This window comes from Scardinius erythrophthalmus (assembly GCF_964197995.2).
Source record: "Scardinius erythrophthalmus genome assembly, chromosome: 5".
NCBI classification, from domain to species: Eukaryota; Metazoa; Chordata; class Actinopteri; order Cypriniformes; family Leuciscidae; genus Scardinius; species Scardinius erythrophthalmus.
In genome coordinates, this window is record NC_138225.1 from 33,146,946 (window position 1) to 33,171,416 (window position 24,471).

At 42.6% G+C, this 24,471-nt stretch overlaps 1 protein-coding gene across 1 annotated transcript in view; it reads left to right on the top strand.

Annotated features, from left to right (window-relative positions):
• The window catches only part of adgrv1 (adhesion G protein-coupled receptor V1), a gene marked incomplete at its 5' end in the record, with an annotated part of 147,089 nt that overhangs the window by 119,707 nt on the left and 2,911 nt on the right, over positions 1-24,471 (top strand). Inside the window, 2 exons of the mRNA XM_081366996.1 lie at positions 6,693-6,814; positions 12,049-12,237. Coding sequence (XP_081223122.1) covers positions 6,693-6,814; positions 12,049-12,237 — 311 coding nt within the window. The remainder of the gene's footprint in view (positions 1-6,692; positions 6,815-12,048; positions 12,238-24,471) is intronic.

Consider the following 24,471-nt stretch of genomic DNA (forward strand, 5'->3'; position numbering starts at 1 on the left):
GATCCGGTGGACTGCGGTAAACCTCGGGATAAACAGAGAGACTAATATTAGCGTAGACGCCATTCTTCTTATGATGTAACGAGTACATCAGGATTTATGGGAAGTGTTCCCGGTTCCAGCTGACCTAATCTATGCAGCCTAACATTGAATTATAGAAGTTTATAATGTGTTATGTGTATGCTAGGTCAAAGAGATGTGTTTCTAGCCTTGATGTCATGAATGCATGGACTAATTGTTCCGCATTTGTCAATGAGAGCATATGACGTAATTTAGATATATTTTTAAGATGAAAAAATGCAGTTTTACAGATACTAGACACGTGACTTTCAAATGAAAGATTGGTATCAAAGAGCACACCCAGGTTCCTAACCGACGACGCGTCTGCCGCCCGAGTTGAAAAATCTGAACTTCTGCGTCAATTCGCGCCGCGTTAACCAATCAGGAGCCTGCTTGCTGCATCACGTGGTGAACTGACAGTTTAAAATGTTATTTTATGTTTGGCCTCAATAAATTATTTTGTAATATGACTAAAATGCACAACAAAGCAAATCTTTCACATAAAAACTCGATTTCAATATGACAAATACTAATTTTTTATTGAATGCTATTTATTCCATATCTGTTCTAGATTATATGAAACTTTATTAATCTAATGTAAAGACAACAAACACAATTTAGTGTATAAAAACTAAAAAAAAAAATCACAGGACAGGTTTCACTTTTGGAGGCTGGCTCCATTTATTATCAAAACAAAAATAAATGACAGATTAGGTGGGTGCGGGCGAGGGTGAACCTCGCGCCGGGCTGTACAGCGCGGGCTCGTCAGGCAGCGACCACCCCTCGAGGCTGAGGCTTAGACGGCCTACGCTGTCCTCGTCAGCGTCCTCACCGTTAGGTCCACCAAACCTACCTCCTGGAGCAAATTGTGAAACTCCTGAAACCCTCCGGAGGGTTTGGTGGACCCGAGTACAGCGACGATGTCCCCTACGCTGCTGTTTCTGCTCTCCAGAGCATATACGAGCGGTGACTCTCTCGATTAATGCTAATGCTAATGCTCGATAAACATCTAAAAAAGATGGCCGCCAACGGGTTTCGAAACTTTCGCCTCTGGATTTCGCTCTGACGCGCGTAAATTTCGCTTCAAACTTTTGTTTTACGCACGTCAATTTCGCTCTTGACGCGCGAATTAACACAAAGTGGTCAAGCGTATAACTAGACGCGGCAGGCGCGAATTTGACGTGCTATTCGCGTCCGGTGTGAATGCACAGTTAGAAATGACTTTTGTTGGTGTAACTTGATGTAGTGAGGTTGATTCAGTCAAATGTTTTTGACCTCAAAATGTTTCATCTTTACATTGGCTGCATGGGAGTCTCTTCAGTTGTGAAATATGAGTGGAAACATTAGAGGTATCGTACAGTCCTTGTGTTTAAGCCATGGCCTTGCCTGGTTTTCATTGAGAGAGGAAGTGCTCTAGCCAGTTCCATTCCAGCAGAGAGATGGTTCCTCAGAGTTTGGGAACCTGCTGCTTCAGAGGCACACAGACCACAGCCTGGAATGTGCTTACAGTGATGGAACGCAAAGGCAGTCAGGGAGAGGAGGGAGGGAAGGACATGGAGAGAGAACAACATGTTCAAAGATGAGACTGATATGCAAAACAATAAACGGGGAGAAGCTGGAATAACAGAGAAATATAAAGACATTGGATGTTACTGATTTGTGGAAGAACTTTCATACGAGTAAAAAATAAAGGAAACATTTATCAAAATTAAAGTTTTCAAATGTATTCACAATACATGTAAATACAATTAATTATAGCAATAATACAGGGTGTATTTGGGAAATTTACAAGAAATAGGTTGGCATGAAGGCCTGCTGCACCTCTCAAATCATTTTACACAGCATTTTGCTTTTTTTATAATTATGCATGCATATAATAATGATTTAATAACCCTATTGATTGGAAAGATTATATGTAATATTAGTGCTTTTAAATATGCGTTACTGTTAGAAATAGTATATACTTTTTAATGTGTCATTATTTAAATGAACTAGTGAAGACAAAATGTGAATTAAAAAAGTCAACATGATAAAGCCTTGCATAAAGCATGCGCTTATCGCCAGCATTTTTCAAGATGTTTTGCGACACGTTTTTGTGTTCACACCCAAGATTTTCACTGGCGATGCGCCGAGTAGGCGCGCAAATTCACTCCCTGACAGTAGATGGCGCTATCACAGCTCACCATCGAATCCTATTAGATCTGCAATTCCTCTCCATAAGAACTCCCTCTTATTGAGATTTTTGTAGTTGCTTTGCCGTTTGTCATAAAGTTCTTTGTGTTCAGACACCAAACAGACCAGCAGCTCTACATTCATCTTGCCTCGTTGCATCTTCTTCGTCTACTTACTTCCTCTTCATCATCTTCTATCAATGTGTGCTTGGCAAAACCATTTTGTGCTTGAGCGCCACCAAGTACTGTAACTTCAGCAGCTCCAGGCATGTGAACAAAAGCGGCAATCTCATTGGTTGGCCAGTTTTTAACGCGGCGCATCAAACCAAAAAAATTTACCCGAGCCGTTTTAAAAAAACATTTTTTACGCCTACCGCTTTCCGCTTTGCCCTTGTTTATTCACAAGGCATTAAACATTGGCGATAAGCCTGCCCGATAATCGTCCCGGTGTGCACGGGCCTTAAGGAAATGATAAAAGTTACTGGATCTAAACCTTCTCTTAGGGTGCTTTCACACTGGCAGTTTAGGTTGAAACGAGGCACGGTTTGCATGAATGTGAAACCTGTCATGCAGACCCAGGAGCGCACCGGGTTACCGAACACAAGACTACCTGTAGAAGGTGGTCTGAGTTCGGTTGCACTGGAAATGTGGCGCAATTGTGAAAGCAATTCTGACTCTGGTGTGTGCTTGTTCAGGAAGTAGCGTAACCTGCAAATGCATTTTAGCCGATGACGACCCAAGTGTCGTTCACTCTACTGCACATAATAGCACCAAATTAATAAAAAAATACAATATATTGACCCACATCAAATGTTTTTTGTCATGCGCTGTGCACGTTTGTCATGACATAAGATGAACACAAATGCACCGGGAAAAATCGCCCTCGGAACCGCAGCAAACGTTCCCAGTGTGAAAGCCCCCTTATACATATTATAAATATAAAGTACACGTTGTTCATTTGTAATATTTGGAAGTGTCCCTCTCTTATGGCTTAGGTGGTAACTTGTATCCAGTTACACTGTAACATGAGCATTGTAAAGTGTTACCAAAGTTTATATGGCAAAAGCATCAGTAAAAGTAAATAGCCACCAGAACATCATGTAAGACTGTCAAGACAAATGCAAACAGCAGGTAAAGTAAGACAGGTGGAAGGAATGACCAAGGCATTTTTGTTGTGCTAACCTCGTGTTAAACTTTGGCCTTGAGCCATGTGTTGTCTATCAGCTAAAGAATGTGTGGCCTAATTTTCATTGCCAAGTCTTTCATAATGTTTGCCTGCTTCGACTGGCAGGTCTTCCACTGACTCACCCCAGAGACATGTCAGTCATGCGTGGCCTATGACTCTGTTTGTCTTTGCACTCATGGTGTCATCAGAGCCATATTAACATCAAAGCACCAGCACAACAGATGCTAATGCTTGTGCATTAGTTCTGCTGGTGAAACACTGGGATGGTGCAGACACTGAAGGCACAGGACGCCGTGTTCTCAAACAGCAAGTCTTGTCCCTAAAGGAAGTCGGATATTGGATTGGACTGATTCTCTTCACCCTTATTCACGCTAATGAAAGACAATTATAATCTCATTTGCTGTTTATTGTCATGCGTGCATGCATATCAGCAATGATGCTTGGAGAATTTGAGGATTATTTGAAATCTCTCTTGAACTTGCAGGGTGTTTTGCTTCACTTAATTTGATTAGATGCTAGCATGCGGGAACAAGTCTGCAGGTGCACGCGTGATTGTTTTCCGTCATCAGGGATGTGGTAAGCGTGCCCAGGGAAGCGTTGTGTTGTTGAGGTTAAACCAATGAATATTCCTTTCCCCTAGATGTGGGTTCTGCACATCTGCCGTTGCATCTAATGACCTTCAATCATGTGCTAGAACAAACCGAGCTAATATGTTGTCTAATTTCAGCCTCTAATTGTCCGAACAATTGCAGGCATCAAAGAGAGAGGCTAATATTCTAATATTCCGCTTGTTCACTCAATTTCCAGGTCGTCTCATAAGTGAATTGATGCTCTAGTTCTAAATCAAATAGACACTGAAAGCGCTTTATAAAAAAAAAGAGAATACAGGTTTTCTGCTATTGTTTGGAGCACTCAGAGTGCTCGGCCGAGCTCACGTCCATGTTTATGTAATGAAAGGAGAGCATGATGGATGAGTCAACCTGTTCTCCATTCTGGAGCTGAACTTGTTTGTTCCCTCATTAAATGTACGAATTAAAAAACAGGGTTCTCAGGAGGTCGAGGAGGTGAGTGGATGCAAATAAGGCCTGCTGAAAGAAACAATGACACAGACTGTCTATCCCTCTCTCTAATTATCACCCACAGCTTATAGTCTTCACAAATGAGGTGTTAGTGTAGCCAAAGGAAGTGGTATTAGGTAACATACAAAAAGTGTAATGATTTATTAGGGGATGGGTAACAGTAATGAAAGGTCATGAAAACACAAAATGGCATTTATTTATGTATTTGTTTAATTATCAGGGGTTACATGTTACACAACAATAATCACCGACAAGTCTTTCTGGTCTACAAACTATGTCTGCATCTGAAAAACTTATGCAGCTGACTTCTTGGCTCGCTGTCTTATCATGCAATGACTTTGCAGGCAGCGTTTCCGCATGAAGGTACCTTACAAAACTGAGTTTGGACAGACTTCTGAGGCAGAGTAAGGATTTAATGATCTACAGCAAAAATAGAGAGAGCTTTGGTGATAAATAAGCATATATACATATAATCGGTCAATGAGCGACGTCTTGTGGTTCCATCACAGAGAGCCACAAAATCACTTTCCAGAACATTCTCATTCACGGTTCCATGCTGGTGGAATGCTCTCCCCACCCTTATCCAGAATGCAGAATCCCTGACAGCATTCAAAAGACAGCTGAAAACCCATCTCTTCCGTGAGCACTTAACCTCATAATAAAAATAAAAAAACATAATACTGTAATAATAAATAAAAAAGTTACAGGAAATAAAGGAAATACAGGAAATAAAGATTACGCGTGAGACAGGAGTTATCTCGCCAGACTGGATTTCTTCTTGTTAAAATGATGCGCACAAGAAGCTTGTGAGCCAAGTTGTCTGTGTGCCGATTTGCAGTGAAAAATAAAAAGATATCAAGAAGAGAATGGTTGCCTGAAGAAGCCTATGACTATCTATGACTCCTCCCCCTGAACTTTCCCTTGCCCTGTGTCTTGCTCTCTCATTGGCTGTAGGTCATCATCGATGTAATTTTTAGTCTAAACACATTTCACACTGCATGACTCTGAGTCGCAGACAGGTCCAGATACAGTATTTGGCATGCTAAATATTTTACAGGCATCGGTGACGCCTCTCTCGGATCGCATCTTTGATCATACACACTACGCGATCATCACTTGTGTGAACGAGCACCTGATTTGCCTCTGATTTGGGGTGTCAGCGAGTAAATATGGGCAAAAAAATCGTGCAGTGTGTAAGATATTTACAATATTTCAGTTATGAAATGTTTCAGTTTGATTTAAATCGTTTATTTTTATAAATAAAATGTACTATTTTATTATTTTATTGTAATTTTTTTTTAACATTTAAATGTTTGTGATTTGGTTACATGCTCATTTCTACTGGTAGTTGTTGTATTGCATCTTTGCTTATTTGCATGAATGGGTTTGTGAGTACTTTAAGTATTCAAATACACACTACACTACACAGAATTATCAAAATGCATAACCCTAGCACTTATGTTTATGATACCATGACTTTGAGTAAATGATTACTTTATGTTGTTGCCAGAATTTCAGGGTTTGACCTACAGAGTGTTTGCAACATATTTTTCTTCCACCTTCTCAAGCTGAGTGAATGTTTCAGCAATTAAACTCATAACCGTTGTTAAAGTAAAACACTCAGCCTGCTTAAAGTACTTGTGGCAGTACGCTTGAGTGACTCTTGGCACTGGGGTGCATTGTTTGCCCACACGAAGAACGCTCTCGGGCCAAGTACTTTGCACCCATGGCTGTCCTCATTCACCCCAGAACAGTTACTGTGACATGCTTAATGATATTTATTCCCCCTCTTTTGTTGTTTTGGTTTGTTTGTTTTCGCTGGCAGCCATCTTGGACTCCTGCCCCAGGTCAATAAACGTGCCCACATGGCTCTTATGCCAGAGCGAAAGCTTTTCAAAGGGCTCTAACTGCATGTGAAAAGCTGGTCTGAACTATGGAAAAACTGAAGCATGCCTGGCCGGCTCACTCTGTAACTGAAAACAGCACCCTGGCTGCTGGCATCAGTGCATGCAAGCAGAGACAAAATAGCACAGTCAGCATCCATGCATCTGAAAACTGATGAGCAAAGCTCTTGTGATTTTTCTAGAAATATATTAACTTCAAATGTTGCCATCTTGAAATGTATGTTTTCAAATGAACCTATTTGATCATGCAAACTCAATTGAAGGTTAACTCAATTTCTTGCTGTTTGTTCTTCAGAGGTGCCCATGATGTTGTATCTGTTCGCTCTGGTGTCTCTGGTCTGTCTTTGGGCTGGATTGCACATGGCCTACAGATACCTGTGGATGCTGATCCTCCTTGTTATCTTCAATATCTTTTTGGTAAGAACACACATGATATGATGTAACTCTCACTTTTATTTAAAAGCCGTTTTCCTTTTAAAGCTCATTCATGCAATATTTAGGGTATAGTTTAGACAAACTAGTACATTTTTGTCAATATCCCATGACACTGCATAATAAATATAAATGTATGATATTTAACAAAAAGAGATATTAATGAACACTTTCCATCCATTGTGATTGCACGTATCTTTATTTATTGTTTTTATGGTTCAAAAGTTTGGGGCCAGTAATTTTTATTTATTTATACATTTATTCAGCAAGGATGCATTCAACTGATAAAAAGTGACAGTAAAGGCATTTATAATGTAAAAAAAAAAAAGATTTCTATTTCATATAAATGCAGTTTTTTAAACTTTCTATTCAAAGAATCCTGAAAAAAAGTAGGTTTCCAAAAATATTAAGCAGCACAACTGTTTTCAACACTGATAATAGTAAAAAATGCTTCTTGTGAATGATCATGTGACACGGAAGATTGGATTAATGGATAAATTCAGCTTTGCCATGCAGGAATAAATGACATTTTAAAAATACATTAAAATATAAATAAGCTGTATTTTAAATAGTTATAATATTTCACAATATTACTGTTACTATTACTTTATTTTTTATCTAATAAATGCAGCTTTGGTGAGCATGAGCCTGCAAATTTTTTTTTTTTTTTTTTTTTTTTTTTTTTTTTTTTTATTACAGACACCCTTACTGATACCAAACCTTTGAGTGGTTATTTATTTAATGGGGATGTGGTTATACTGTAGATGGAGAATTTCTCAAAACAGAGCAAGTTGTGGTTGCTGTTAAGTACTTGTGTAATCTAATCTTATCTCTGAAGTATTTTGTCATTGAACTGTAAAAGTAATAAAGTTCTGATCCCCAGAATCACATTCAGTTTGATTTAAGGGTCCACAGCTTGAGTGCACCACTAATCCTGAAAATAGATCGATACAGGTAATCTTCACATTTGAGGACCCAAAGGGCTCCGCATTTAGTGTAAGACCTGCAAACAGCCATCTTATCTCTGAATACAGATGTATTACTCTCACAATCACCTCACTATCACTGCACAACTGCCCAGTCTGCTATTGTGTCGTATAGTTTCTACCCGTTCTGGATAGATAGAAAAGATAGCTACTGCAGTTTTACAGCCTATTGATTTCTAAAGGCTCTGCATCTCTTGCATAACATCGTCTCAAAGATACTGGCTACGAGAGGGGGTGGACTATATTCAGAGTCATTATATGTTATATATGTTTGTTTATCTGTTGACTTGGAACCACTGCAGTCAATAGACCAGTGCTGGAAGAAGTTAACACTTGACTAACTTCATAGGATAGTTTCTCTTAATAACTCTTTATCATCAGGATTGTGTTACAAGGAAGAAGAATGTTTAAACTTTTCGCTTTTATACGTTAAAATGTTACATAACTTTTAAAGGGATAGTTCACCCAAAAATGACAATTCTGTCATCATTTACTCATGCTCAAGTTGTTCCAAACCTGTATGAATTTGGTTCTTCTGCTGAACACAAAAGAAGATATTTTGAAGAATATGGGTAGCCAAACAGTTTATGAACCCCATTGAATTGCATTCATAGTATGGAAAAAAGAAAATACTGTGGTAGTCAATGGGGTCCATAAACTGTTGTGTTCAGCAGAATACATAAATTCATACAGGTTTGGAACAATTTGAGCATGAGTAAATGATGACAGAATTTTCATTTTTGGGTGAACTGTCCCTCGGGTCCATTGTGCAATAGTATAGAGCTGCAAGAAGCTCCCACATAAGTCACTTTCATACCAAGCCGCTTCCTGTTGGTCAGTGCGTTGAATATGTGTGAACAACTTGAATGTAAGCAAAATCTGCAAACCTCTGATTCCTATTGTAATGACTAGATTTTTCCAACAAAGTTGTTTGTGACTGCACCTTTAGGCTTATGGACCTTCACTGTTAACAATTTGATGCAACTTTATACAGAGTTTTCTTTTTTTGAACAGATGCGGGTTAATGCAATACATGTTCTATCTGTTCTATCTTATTTTGTTCACAGTATTTCATCTCTATGCAAAAAAGAAAACAGCATCATACAGAAATGCATATTTATCATATAGATGTGCAACAGACTGATTTATATAGTAAAATGCAACATAACAAGCTAAATATGTCTTAAAGCTTGTTGACACTGAGTTTGACATCGACGTGTTGTTCAGATGGCCTCTTGTGGCTGTTGCCCGGTACCAAGTTCAAGTAACAAGTAACTTTTTAACCAAAATTCCTTACCAACAGCAGAAAAGATAAAACCATCCATATCAGTGCTTGCTGTCCTCAATATTTCCTCACTGTTACAGTTAGTGTAAACAACATAAACAAACAGTTGAGAATATTTGTTCTGCTTCTGTCTTGCTTGTCATAAATTACAGACTGACTAATAGCAGGTCAGAGAAGCCGTTATTGTTTCTGACAAAGCCAAAACATGACTGGGTTAAACATGATGCCCTTCATCTAGAAAGAGCATAAATAGCACCTTCATTTTGTTTTGACTCCCTTTGAGTCAAACTCTAAATGACCACATAAATGTCAACAGTGCCTACAACAAAACATGACCTCCTCCTCTGGAAAATATTCACAAACATGTGGGAGGCCGGCCCGTTGAGACATTTGTGGCTGTGTTGATTCAATTTGGTTTTAATTCTCATAGGAATTCTTCAGGAATCATTTATATGTATATGTAATATTTTACAGCTTTTAACCATTCACTACACATTCCCCTTATTTCCTGCAAACGTTCCAGTCTGTTTTCAATAATCAAGCCCTAAGCATCTGTTTTCATGTGTGCTGTTTTTTTCCTGATGCTAATTTTCCATCGTCCTCTTAAATTCTCAGTGGCTGTTGCTGTAAATGTAATTAAACTGCAGTAATGTCATTTGAATGGTGCTGCTAGTCCTGCCTGATTGGGAAGCCTGTAAACAGCTTCATATGAACCACTGATTTCCGGATGTAAGGATGTATAATAGAGAAAGTGAAAAAGATATCAAGACATTATTCAGTAATCAGCAAGATTATTTATCTTGCTACACTTCCTTCCAAAATTGTGGTCGGTAATATAAAAAAAATAATTATTCAGTAATAGAAGAAATAGCAAAACCACGTAACATAGACAACACCGAACAATGAACTGAATGAACACAGAGCTTAAATACACAGATTATGATGATAATTAACAGAATGGGAACAGATGTAAGATAAGGACCAATGAGATAAACTAGGAACACAAACGGGCAGGCAGACCGAAAAAAAAAAAAACTCAATGACAACCAAAACAAAACATAAACGTGACACTAACATCTATGGAGGCATATCATAGATTGGAAGGAAATTCTGATTGATTAATCATTTGTCCACTAAATTGGACATTATGAATCACTAGCTATATTTCGGCTACAATTCATACTATTACTTGTGACTGCTGTTCTTGAAAATACTTCACTTTCAGTAATTTCTTGGCTGTAAATAATTGTATTTGTTTTATTATTGTAATTTGCAGTTACGTCCAAAAAGTAATCTGATTACATAATGCATGTTACTTGTAATGCAATACTTAAAAAAAGTTGTTCATGCCCCTAAGAGCAATAGAAACACAGAAAAATAATCCTGACTGTGGTTATCGTAAATCATGCATGAAAGGGTTAACATATCATAGATTATCTGTGAATTGCGGCTTCAATTTCAGTGTGTTCCTCACAAGTTTCGGGCACACAGGTTTCCAAATTTCAGAAGATTTGGAATATGGCTTACGGGTCATATAGATTTCATGTTACTTATGCAAAAACTTTAATTGTGCTGTTGTGTCTTGAATGATATGCAGATGAGTAAATTTAGGTGGACGATTCCTTTAAAGGTTATTCCTTTAACTAGTGGTCTCGGTCTGTTTCTTCCACACCATTTCTCACAAGATGCATCATGTCAGCTCATTTCCCTTATATCCGAGATAGTAAAACCACACTTTTCTGTCCTGAACTGAGAACAGTTATGTAACTAGCAGAATAAAATTGAGCATGCTGCTCTAGCCTCTGGACATTTGTGTGTCTTTCAGGTAGCAGTGATAAAGCTGTTCAGTGGAGCACAGGCTGCCCACATATAGTCTTTAAATGAGGCCTGAAATCAATGCTCTATTTTTTTTTTTTGTGTGTGTGTGTGTGTGTGTGTGTGTGTGTGTGTGTGTGTGTGTGTGTGTGTGTGTGTGTGTACATGCTTATATCCACTATTTTTCCTGCCTTTGATGTTGAGCTTCACTGGTTTCAGTAAAGTCTACATTATGTTTACCTTTCATTTGGATGCAATTGAGTTTTAAAGAAAGTTTTGTTCAAGTTCAAAGGAAGCAAGTCCAATATATATATATATATATATATATATATATATATATATATATATATATATAAAATATTTTAATGCATGAATGTTTTGCCCATCATTATTACATATTCGGGTCTTTAGCGACACAGATCTATATCTAACACGGATGGATCTCTACCTGTCCTGATAATATAAAACTCTTCTGGTATTAGAGTAATAATTACAACAGTATAAAATAAAGCATATTTTGTTACATTTTGGAGCTTGGAAGGGTTCAGTTTAATGTTGTATACCGTCTTCATATATTTCCGACTTCTGTATTACGAAAAGCTCAGCACTTTTCTCCACTCATTTTAGTTTCACCTGCAGTCTGTCACCCATATGTCACATTTGTTACAACATTTCTGGTGTTCATGAGATATTTGGCAAGAGTGTGTGTACAGCAATATTCGGTTGGGTGCTACTGACCATTATCATTCACGGTTGGCCAGACCCTCATTGACAATGATGTCAGAGGGAGGGAAATGATGTCATTCTGATGTTTGTGCTTTTTGATTAGTTGCACAAACACATTTGGAATGTCAAACAGATGGACACTTTAGATGTGATAGTCTTTACAATGTTGCCCCTGAAAGAGTTTTACATTAGCCTTATCTGAATCTGTTTTGAATATTATAGAATAATTATGGTCCTAAATGCTGATACATAGTACATAGTTAATACAGAGTTCCAAACATTTCATGTTGACTAGGATACTATGGAGATCCTGCATTACTCTTCTCAACAGAATAGAGGAAATAACTAAATTCATCTGATGTGACAGTGTGCTGAGCTCTTTTAACTTGTGATTAATCTTTTTCCAGGGTCTGTATGTGTTTTCCGTGTACTTCATCATGCATAGTCAGGTCTTTTGGCCAGCTAAGGCAACCTACACCGTGGAGATGAATGGTCACGGCAGCCCGGACTCCATGTATCAGAGCACCGGTGCCGCTACCGTCGGTGGAGGAGAAATCAGCAAGTCCACACAGAACCTCATCAGTGCCATGGAAGAGGTGCGTCTGTTACTGAGGGTTTTGATAAATGTTTCTAATGATCAGTTATTGCTCATGCTTTATTTGGCAGTGGCATCTGACAGCTTTTCCTTGCACACATGTTGTAACATTACATTGGTAGTATTTAGATATATGTGTGTTTGCATAACCACCTATTTATCATCCTCAGGCTAAGGCAGAGGATTCTCAGACCTGTGTTTGTTCATCAAGTCTGCTCACGCACACATAGACTGTGAAAGTGTTATGCAATACAGAGGCCTGGTGTAGAAGCTCACATTCCTCTGAGCCCTCAATGTAAACTTTTCACAGATCCAGGAAAGAGGGTGCGCATGAGGTTAGGAGGAGAGAGAGAGGCCTGTGGAGAGAGCACAGCCTGCATGGGAAAGATCGGCAATAATCAAGAAAGGCTTTTAGAGGAGATATTTATAAAGGAGATATTCCTGCAGTCTGAGCTGTTAGTCAAGATCAAATAACATTATGTTTTTAGTCTTGACGAACTAGATCTGCTACACGCTGCTGCTGCTCCTGCTGGGCAAGTTTAGACATGCAACTGCCAGTAAATATACAGACAGCATGTTATATATGCTGTTGCTGCATGAATACACATATACAGTATAAATCTAGACAGGTGGAGCTGGGGGAGGAAGAGGGTATTAGAGAAACTCTGATGAACGTTGAGCTCTGCTGCAGGAGCAACTAACAGCAAACACTGACCAGACTATTTAAAGTGCCCCTATTATGCTATTTTAAAGTTTCCGAATGTTGTTTCGGAGTGTCCTACAACAGGTTTGCATGCATGAAAAAACTGGCATTTCCTCATAATATACATTTTCACATCACCACATTTTTAATGATTCTCAAAGGACTCAAATGAATCAATCTCTCTAAATCCCTCCTTTCCGTGAGCTACTCTGCTCTGATTGTCCAGACAGCTCAGTCTGTTGTGATTGGTTTACCGGCGTGCAGCGCGCGCACCCATTGCCATAACAACGTCAGCTGTCCTGAGGCTTCCTACACCGTAAACTAAAGACAGTAACAAACAATGACGTCGATTTTACCATATCAATGTGAGCGCGAGTCCGATGATGAAACACTGGAAGAACTAGTTATTCAACCTGAACCTCCATCGCAAGGACGACTCGAGTAGGACGTTTCTCAGTGATTCACTACTCAGTTTGAGGTACATTATGAGATGTTGCAACGTCTCGGTTACGTATGTAACCCTCGTTCCCTGAGTAGGGAACGGAGACGTTACGTCGGATGACGACGAATGGGGTTTCGCTTAGAAATCCTATCATCTTCGAGTATTAAAACACGAGCCAATGGCAAAGAAATGCCATGGGTCTGCGGAATTTGCATAGCGTACCTCCGCCCCACCCTGGGGGTATATAAGGAAGTCGCTGGCAACATGCAGATATGTCTTCGCTGAGGAGCCGAGACTGAACTCAGGCGTTCCAGCGGTACAGCGGAAGTGGCAGGGAGACGTAACGTCTCCGTTCCCTACTCAGGGAACGAGGGTTACATACGTAACCGAGACGTTCCCTTTCGTTGTCACTCCGAGTTACGTCGGATGACGACGAATGGGGTTCCCGTATAATCACGCCACCTCTCGACTGTCTACCAGTGCCCTGCGTAAGTCTGAGCTCCCTGTCGTGAAACTAGCACGGACGAAGGAGTCCTACTTAACACAGGAATACCAAGGTACACTGGGAAGCATATCCAGTAGAAATATGCAATCATGCCCAACCCGAAGGGGGGGACTTGGAATACACATATGACCCGAAGGAACTGCATAAGGAGAATCACTGTGGTGTCCAGCCGCAGGTGGAATATTTCAACCCCAGGGGTGGCAAGGTGGCTTGCCAAGGGAAAGACACATGCTCAAGGAGGCTTACAGTGGAATACACATGTGGGGGTCGCCCGGAGGGGAACCATGCACATGGAGGCACCTAGCCAACGCGAAAGCTGCCGGTGGCATAACTCTGGCGTTGACGTCGTCAGTGCTGGAGGAGACTCAGGGCTTATTAGGCTCACCTGAGGAAATATCGCACGTATCCCGTCTGTGGAGAGGAATGGCGAGCAAGCGAAGACACCTGAGCAGAATCTAGTACCGGCTAGTTGAAGCGAGTACATGAGAAGAAACTGGCTCTACTCGGAGATTGTAAAATCTCGCAAATGTGTTAGGTGTCGCCCAGCCTGCAGCTCTGCAGATGTCTGTTAGCGAGGCGCCATGCGCTAGAGCCCAAGAGGATGCCACACTCCGAGTGGAGTGGGCCGTCACACCAAGGGGGCACGGTCGACCTTGCTGCTGGTAAGCCAAAGCAATGGCGTCCACTATCCAGTGAGACAACCTTTGTTTGGAGAGAGCCTTTCCCTTCAGCTTCCCACCATGACAGACAAAGAGCTGGTCTGAGGTCCTGAAAACACTGCGTTCTGTCTACGTAAGCACGAAGGGCGCGTACTGGACAGAGCAGTGCCAAGGCTGGGTCTGCCTCCTCCAAGGGCAGCGCTTGCAGGTTCACTACCTGATCTCGAAAGGGTGTGGTAGGAACCTTGGGCACATATCCAAGCCGGGGTCTCAGGATCACGTGAGAGTTAGCCGGCCCGAATTCCAGGCACGCTTCGTCAACCGAAAATGCCTGCAGGTCCCCTACCCTCTTGATGGAGGCCAATGCAACCAGGAGCGCTGTCTTCATTGACAGGAACTTAAGCTCCACTGATTGCAAAGGCTCAAATGGAGCACTCTGCAGGGCAGTCAGAACCACTGAGAGGTCCCAAGAGGGTACGAGGGGAGGGCGAGGAGGATTTAGTCTCCTCGCTCCCCTCAGGAACCTGATGATCAGGTCATGCTTCCCCAGAGACTTACCTTCAACTGCATCGTGATGTGCGGCAATGGCGGCAACATACACTTTCAGGGTGGAGGGAGACAGCCTTCGCTCCAACCCTTCTTGCAGGAAGGAAAGCACGACACTGATCGGGCATTTCGTGGGTTCTTGCTGTTTGGAAGAACACCAGTTGACGAAGAGGTTCCACTTCAACGCATAGGCATGTCTCGTGGACGATGCTCTAGCGGAAGTGATGGTAGCCACCACCGCTGGTGGTAGGGTACTCAAACCTACCTCGTCCCGTCCAGAAGCCACACGTGGAGGTTCCAAAGACCGGGACGAGGGTGCCAAAGGGTGCCCCGTCCCTGAGAAAGGAGGTCCTTCCTCAGAGGAATTGGCCAGGGAGGTGCTGTCGCCAGAGCCGGTTCTAGACATTAGGAGGCCCTAGGCAAAACTCATGTTGGAGGCCCCCCACCCCCAATAAAAAAACACTTGAAACAAATATGATTCCTAACCTTTTTATTTATACAACATTTAATTTTAAAATCAGTATATTTTTACTTACACAGTACATAAGTTTGGACACATTACTATTTTTAATGTTTTTGAAAGAAGTCTCTTATGCTCATCAAGCCTGGATTTATTTGATCAAAAATACAGAAAAATAATATAGTGAAATATTATTAAAATTTAAAATAATGGTTTTCTATTTTACTATACTTTATATTTCTGTGATGCAAAGCTGAATTTAGTGCCACGTGATCATTCTGATTTATTATCAAATGTTAGAAATGGTGCTTAATATTTATTTTATAACCTGTGATACTTTTTTTCAGGATTTTTGATTATTAAAAAGTTGTTTTAAAAAAGTCTTCACTATCACTTTTTATATATTTAACACATCCTTGCTGAATATTCCTGTTTTTTTTTTCTGTTTTTTTTATCAAATAAATGCTGGCTTGTAGAGCATAATAATAAACTTCTTTCAAAAACATTAAAAATAGTAATGGGTCCAGACTTTTACCGGTACTCTATGTACATATTAATCAAACTTTATCTAAGATAATCTCTTTTTTGTTTAATGAAGATGTTATTGTTGTTGTTGTTTTTTTGCTGTTTTATTCAATTTATTCACAGTTCCAGAATCACACTTCAGTAGATGAGCATAAGTGCTTTTATATTGCATTGCCACCTTAAATATGCTATACACAAATCAAGTGGAAGAGAAAGACACGATCGCTACTGAGCAGAAAAAAATATATAAAGTGATATTATTGGCGTAATGTCAGGAATCTAATCATCAGCAGAATTTAGAAGATAGACCCATAGATATGAGATCCTTTAGACTATTTGAAACATTTAAAAATGTTGTAGTGTATTGGCTTTTTAACTTAGAATACAGACGTCTTGTCTTTTAATTTTATAGCTTTTTTACTAGTCAGCTCCCGACGCGATGTTATTCATTGTACGCGCAAATTCAAAGCGTCGCGTCTGGGCACGTTAATGACGCTCGCGCTCTTTTAAACTCGTAATAAAGCGGTGAATGATTTTTCCAGAAATGACGCTGATCTACAGTACAAGTTTATATTTAGAATACATTGCAATCACTCCAAAATAGATGACGACAACTCACACACCTGCATTATGAGCTGTGCTTCTTTGTTTGCTTATTAGGCTTTTGCCTCGCGCACCTGATGGATGCGTTCGTTACACATACTTTCAGAAGCCGGCACCCGCTTTGTAACGGACACATTAATTGGTTTAACTGCAGTAATGTAACAGTCTATGGTTAAGATAAACATCGTCACTATTTTTAGTTAATTAATAAATATTGAAATAAATTGTAGATAGGACATTTGTACTTTTTTTTTTTTTTTTTTTTTTCTCTGTCTGGGCCCCATCCCGCCAATCGGGCCCTAGGCACGTGCCTAGTTTGCCTTTGCGTTAATCCGGCTCTGGCTGTCGCAAGGAGTATGAGTTCTGAGAACCAGGTGTGGCTGGGCCAGTATGGGGCAACCAATATAACCTGCTCCTTGTCCTCCCTGATCTTGCGCAGGGTCCGCGCAAGAAGGCTCACTGGGGGAAACGCATACTTGCGTAGGCCCCTCGGCCAGCTGTGCGCCAGTGCATCCGTGCCGAGCGTGCCCTCGGTCAGGGAATAAAACAGGTCGCAATGGGACGAGTCGTGGGAGGCAAACAGGTCTACCTGTGCGTCGCCGAACTGATCCCAAATCAGCTGAACCGTCCGGGGATGGAGTCGCCATTCTCCAGCGAGAGGCTGAACTCGAGACAGCTCGTCGGCCGCCTGGTTCAGGTGTCCCGGGATATAAATGGCTCGAAGCGACCTCAGATGCTTCTGACTCCATATAAGGAGGTGGCGGGCGAGTTGCGACATACGGCGGGAGCGTAGACCACCTTGATGGTTGATGTACGCTACTGTTGCGGTATTGTCTGATCGGACTAGTACGTGCTGACCCCTGAGCAACGCATGGAAACGGTGCAGGGCGAGACGTACAGCCAGCAACTCGAGGCAATTGACATGCCAAAGGCGCTGGGGTCCTGTCCAGGAGCCCGCGGCAGCATGACCATTGCACATGGCGCCCCAGCCCGTGGTGGAGGCATCTGTTGTGACAACAACATGCCGGGAAACTCGTTCTAAGGGCACTCCGGCCCGTAGAAAGCTGAGGTTCGACCACGGGGTGAAGGTCTGACGGCAGGCCGGAGTCACTGGGACCCGGAGCTTGCCGTGTTGCCATGCCCACCTCGGGACTCGATCGCGAAGCCACAGCTGAAGCGGTCTCATATGAAGCAATCCGAGCGGCGTTACTGCGGCTGCGGATGCCATATGCCCCAGGAGCCTCTGAAAAAGTTTCAGTGGGACCGCACTCTTGCCCTCGAACTGGCGAAGACAAGTCAGCAGTGACTGCGCGCGCTCGCTCGTAAGCTGCGCGCACATGGCGACCGAGTCGATTTCCATACCGAGAAAAGAGATCCTCTGCACTGGGCAGAGTTTGCTCTTCTCCCAGTTGACCCGAAGGCCCAGACGAGCTAGGTGCCGGAGCACAAGATCCCTGTGTTCGCAAACCTGGTCTCGAGAGTGAGCTAGGATCAGCCAGTCGTCGAGATAGTTCAGGATGCGAACCCCGTGTTCCCGGAGGGGAACAAGGGCTGCCTCGACGACCTTCGTGAAGACGCGAGGAGACAGGGCTAGCCCGAAAGGGAGAACCGCGTACTGTATGCCTGTCCCTCGAAAGCAAACCGTAGAAACGGTCTGTGTCGAGGAAAAATGGAGACATGGGAGTAGGCGTCCTTCAGGTCGATCGCTGCAAACCAATCCTGCGGCCGCACGCATTCGAAAATGCGTTTGGCCGTGAGCAACTTGAACGGCGTCCTCTTTTTTGAAGGGAGCGGTTCAAGACGCGCAGGTCCAGGATTGGTCGTAACCCACCGGATTCTTCGGTACAATAAAGTAGGGGCTGTAAAACCCAGACTTCATTTCGGCTGGAGGGACAGTCTCGATCGCACCCTTCGCCAGTAGGGTAGCGACCTCCGCTCTCATGACAGGGGCATAGCCACCGGCCATAGTGAGTGGATTCCCCTGAGGTGGGGAGGAGACCACGCGAACTGAATCACGTAGCCGAGCCTGATGGTTCTCCGACCCGGCGGGACAGTCCGGAAAGCTCTAGCCAGGCCTCCAGAAACTGCGCCAGCGGGGTTATTCGAACCACAGACGTACCGTCGGGGGTGCAGCGAGGCGGAATGACCGGCCCAGGCGTGGGTGGCATAGCGGCCCGGTGCGGGGGCACGGCCATAAACCGCGTCCTGCCAGAGGAGGCCAGGGGAGGACCAGCGTCCCACGGGGGCGTGCTCTGGCAGGGGTCTGGCGACAGAGGGGGATGAGAGGAGCGTGGCCCGTGGGCGGCGCGTGCTGTCATCCACAGCCTCTTGGGGCTCAGAGAAAGAGCATAAGTTCTTTTGTAGAGATCTTCACCCAGCCCTCAAGCGGGGGAAGGAGTGGTCCTGCTACCAGCTCCTGAAGAACTGAGCCCTAACTCCAAGCTGCCTGTCTCAGGTTTGTGCTGCTCAGCCAGGTGTTAGCCGGCTAAGGGGCAGAGACAGGCGGTGCCAGCCTCCAGCGACCCCCTTGTGCTCAGGCCAGTGAAGGCTCGAGGGGAGGAGCCGCAAGGAGGCGGCGTCGGCGGGAAGCAGACTAAGCAGACCACACCGACGGATGACCGTCAGTGCAGAAGCCTCAGTCTGCTTGTGGATTGATCGAAGACTGTTGGGCGCAGTCCTCAACCACCCCGCCGACCAGGCTGCCCGCCTCAAGGTGCTGTTTAGACTGGCGTGGCAGTCTAAGGGGCGGAGACGGGCAGCGCCGCCCTCCTGCGGCTTCCTCCTGCTCAGGTCCGTTTGCAGGCCAGAGGGGAGCAGCCGCATGGAGGGGGGCTTGGCGGGAAGCAGACTGAGGAGGCCGCACGGATGGATGACCATCGGTGCCGGACCCGAGTCTGCTTCAGGTGGTCGAAGCCACACCGCCAAAGAGCTCAGCCTGGGACATGGGGGAGCTGAGAAAAAGAATTCTCAGACCCTGCCACATCAACCTGGCTAGGCCCATGTCTGGACCACATAGTGGACATCACCTGACCCAGGATCACGCAGGTACCGATGTCGCCCGAGAGCGAGGTCAGTAGTGTGCGTGGCGGAACAACCAGGCCGGGCATGGGAGGCACAGCGTCCCAGCATAGGGGCGTGGTTAGAATTTCCGCGTTCTGCCAGGGTTGGCCAGGGAAGGACTAGCGTTCCACTGCGGCCGGTTCGACAGAACTCCCGGGACAGCACTGCATCGAAGGCGCAGGCGACACACAGCACTGCATGACCGTGCCACTATAGTGACAGGGAACATACAGACCATGATCGCCATGCGATCGAAGCAGCGAAGGCGGAGGACACCCGCGGGCCGCGAAAGTCACGTGGAGTTTCGCGCAGCGCAGGCGTCCTGATGCACGTCCGGGAGAAGCTTACAGCGCTCGGGGGGAGGGCGGGGCCACTCCAGCCGATGCTTTCAGCTGCCCGGGAAAGCATGGCTGACAGCTCTGGATCGGTCCCGGCAACGATGGCACTCCCGTGGGAGGCAACGCAGTCGAAACTTCATTTCCAGAGGAATCAAGCCCGCCTTGTGATGCTGTGAGTGCATGGTCTGCGATGTGGAGGGGGGTGTGGCCCGAGGAATTGACTCGTCGGTTGTTGTGCCACACCAAACCCTCAGATCACCCTGGCCACCAGCCAAAGTATCCCTTCTCGAGGAAGAGATAAATTGGGGTGTGGCAGAGGGGACTCTACTCACATGGAGATCATTGAGTCTTGATCTATAAACATCGCGATGGTCATGTTCCCGCAATGAAAACATGACTCATCAACGAGCGCTGCCAAGCGTGATTAAGCCCAACACGCAAAACAGCGCTCGCGACCGTTAGGCAGATGACTGACGCACACACATCCAGAAAATACACGGGCGAACCGTCTTGAAAAAGACGTGCCGCGTGCAGCTCTTTTAGAGAGTGGAAAAGCTCAGCAGAGTGCTGAAGCACCCAGGGAGAAACACACTCACTGTCGGCAGATTACTGCACAAATCAGCAGCAGGAAATGCGATCTCGCTGGAAGCGCCGTCACACCAACACACTGAAGAGCCGCTCGTCTCGAAGAGATTTGAGATGACACTCAAAAGGCTTGTGGAGTGAAGTACTGAACTTGGCTCCGAAGCGAAAACATATCTGCATGTTGCCAGCGACTTCCTTATATACCCCCAGGGTGGGGCGGAGGTACGCTATGCAAATTCCGCAGACCCATGGCATTTCTTTGCCATTGGCTCGTGTTTTAATACTCGAAGATGATAGGATTTCTAAGCGAAACCCCATTCGTCGTCATCCGACGTAACTCGGAGTGACAACGAAAGGGAACTGTAATTCCTCACCATCAGCATTAACAAGTACATGTCTATCAACAAACCGATTATTTTACTTGTACTCATTTATTTACCGAGTATTTTTGTAATATATTGTGGTGAACACGTGGAAACTGTATCAATAACAGTGCATGTATGCAATTTATACATTAGCCGAGCTCTAGCGTGAATGATTGATGTGAATGACTGGTGTAACAAACGTTGGTAAAACAAATCTTAGACACAGTTATAGGTAATAGTGGCCCACAAACTGATTAGCAGAAGTATTTAAGTAAGACAGTGATAACGTGAGTTAGCCAGTTAGCAGGAGACCTACACAATATAAAGCTCAAAACTAAGTATTTTGAACACCATCTTTCAAGAGCAAGCGGTTTGAAAATCCTGCATTGAACTCCGAGATTTCAGAAGCAGTCGTCAGTAAAATAAAGGGAACACAGCAAAAATTTAGGATTAAACTGCTGTGATATCGTGGTAAAGATGAATTTTAACCACTGATTCTTCACATGCTCGTCCTTGGGCAGTGGAAAAAAAAAACTGACTTTGGTTTCACTTTATTTTGATGGTCCCTTTAACACATTCTGTTGTCTAGAAGTAACATTGCACCTACATGTCTACTAACTCTCATTAGAGTATTAGTAGAGTATTAGTAGACTGGTAGGGTTAGAATAAGTTGACATGTAGTTGCAAAGTTACTTGTAGTCAGTAGAGTGTCTGTTGGTGACCCATCACAATAAAGAGTTAGCAGATATTAAGCAGACAGTACACTAATACTCTAATGAGAGTTATTTGACATGTAGTTGCAAAGTTACTTATAGTCAACAGAATGTTCAAAAGGGACCATAAAAATAAAGTGTTACCCTGACTTTAACTTCACATTGTAGAGCACAGCGTCTTCTCGACATGATGCTATCCAGTATCCACAGGAATCAGCTGCAGTGTTTGAGGTTCAAGTTTTCCCTGGTGTTGGCACGCACAATAAGTGGGCGGGCAATATTCTAATGTTTCGTCTTGACGTCACAACAAAACGGCTTATGACTCCTTTGAAAAACGATTCATTTCATTGACTCAGAGTCTACTCTTACTTTTGAAAGACAATAACTTTATATACGGTGCACTTTCAGATTTAAAACTTTGCAGGATGTTTTAATTCACTAAGAGCTATGTTACACACTATATAAAAGGTAATTTTCAAAAATCCATAATAGGGGCCCTTTAAATGTTGAGCAAACAATCTCATTGGCTGCAGAATCTTGACCTCTTTTGTTTATTTATTAATTTTATGATAACATTTAATTATTTGCTTGGATTTAGTTTTAACTACTGTTCTGTTTTACCTCAACGTGTTACAGTAGATGAACTTGGACAGTAGCTTTCAGATAGAGTGAGATACTCTTTAAAACTTTAATGGATTATGAGCATACGTTCATGAGGTTCATGAAACATTTCATACAATAGCATGAATATTTTCCAATGGCCTAATAGAAGCTGTGCCATAATTTGCACGATACATATAGTATCCTATGTGTTGCCCTTCCCATGGTTTCTAGTTTGAACAGTGTATGGTTATTAGGGCTGGGTATTGACACAAATTTCACAATTCGATTCGATTTCGATTCACAAGCTTGCAATTCGATTCGATTCAATATCGATTATTTTGGATATCAGGTATAATACATTGCAAATTTCCTCAAGGAAAACAAATCTCTTAACTATTATTGTAACTAGTCAGTTGTAGCCTATAGGCTTCATTTGCCTACTATAATATTGAAGGTAAAAATTAACTGATTTGTATACAAACACTTAAAATACACTTATTTATTTTTATAATAATAAAGTTATATGAAATTATATAAAAATTGAAATAGTGGCTGTCCTAAAAAACTTTCCAGATTTATTCAAACATGCATTAAATATTGAAGAACATTAAACATTATAATGAATATGTAATTGGGTGCATATATTTAACAAAATGCTCCTCTCTAGAGCTAATTTTTCTAGTTGACTAACGAGTTTATGGTCACTGGATATGTTTTTTCTGAGGTAAATGTGACGTTACATGACATTGTTTACTAACGTCTTTCCACGGTTGAAACACTGATTGAGCGATTCCATGTGACATGATACGGACTTCGATAAGTTGTACTCTACCTTTTAACACACTTTCAGATGCTCATTCATGTTTATTTCGCGCTGTAACTGGTATTATTAAGGCGGAAGAGAAGATCACGTGCGCTAGTGATCTAGATCACGTGCTGCTTCTCTTGAGCTGAGCTGTGCTAGAGCGATCTCACGCCAAAGCGCCAAAACTGTAATTATGTTTTTGAATTTTGTAAGAAAATGTACGTAATTTGAAATCTTAGACTTTATTTCATATCAATAATAACAAAGCACAAAGATGATTGCGATTTATTAGATTGGTTGCGCGCAACAATGCTCCATTCATTCATCAACTGAAAACAGGATGACTAATCGATTCTTGGGATTTAAGAATCGATATCGTTTCGTAAAAATGAGAATCGATTAAAATCGAGAAATCGATATTTTTTGCCCAGCCCTAATGGTTATTATAGGTCATTTATGGTTATTTCCCAGTCCAAGCTTATTTAGATGATGGATCATCTTGACTACCAGTTGATGGTGATGAGAATGAGCAGATTGACAACCTTTGAACCAGTAACAAATGATCTACTGTACCATGGTCCTAAAATCCAGCTTGACCAATGTAAGGCTAATTCATACTGGATTGACATATAGGCCAGCCAACGACAACAGACATGCTTACCGGGTTTCGTCGGAATGGCGCTTGCGCTTGTTTTTTGGGGGGGGGGTTTCAGGTCTTGGAATGAGGAATTATATTCATTATTATTTTGATACATTTACATTTATGAGGGTTGTAGCATCATAATAAAACTTAAAGTAAAAGCTTTTTATTGATGCTCCATTCAACTTTTACATAGTTCACCCTACGTTTTGGTATTTTTTTTGTTTGTGCTGTCAGTGCTAGGGTTTGTCTTTTCATTGTGCGGGTGCAAATGAAGAGGTCTGGATTAAGTTCATCCTCCAATAATTGTATAAAGCTTATATTAAAGAGAAAAATCAATGCAAAAAGCCTTGAAATTGTAAATATATTTATTTATTTAACTAAAGCCAATGTATTCCCAAAACCTTGCCTGCTTAGTTGAATCCATTGATGCTATAGTTTCCCAGCCTTACTGAATTTTGATTTGACAATTCAGCTTGAGGGGCCAAATCAATAGTAGGCTACTGTGGCAAGACTATAGTTTTTGACCTCTAGTGCAGACTTAGGAGGTAATCCTGTTTTGATCATGAGAGCACTAACTTTTGGCTTAAAGTGGCTCGTAGTGTCACGTGGCCTCGGGACAAGAGACGGTTGAGTGGGGAGGAGGTGACCGGTAGAGTTAGGAAAGGAAACCACGCACTGGA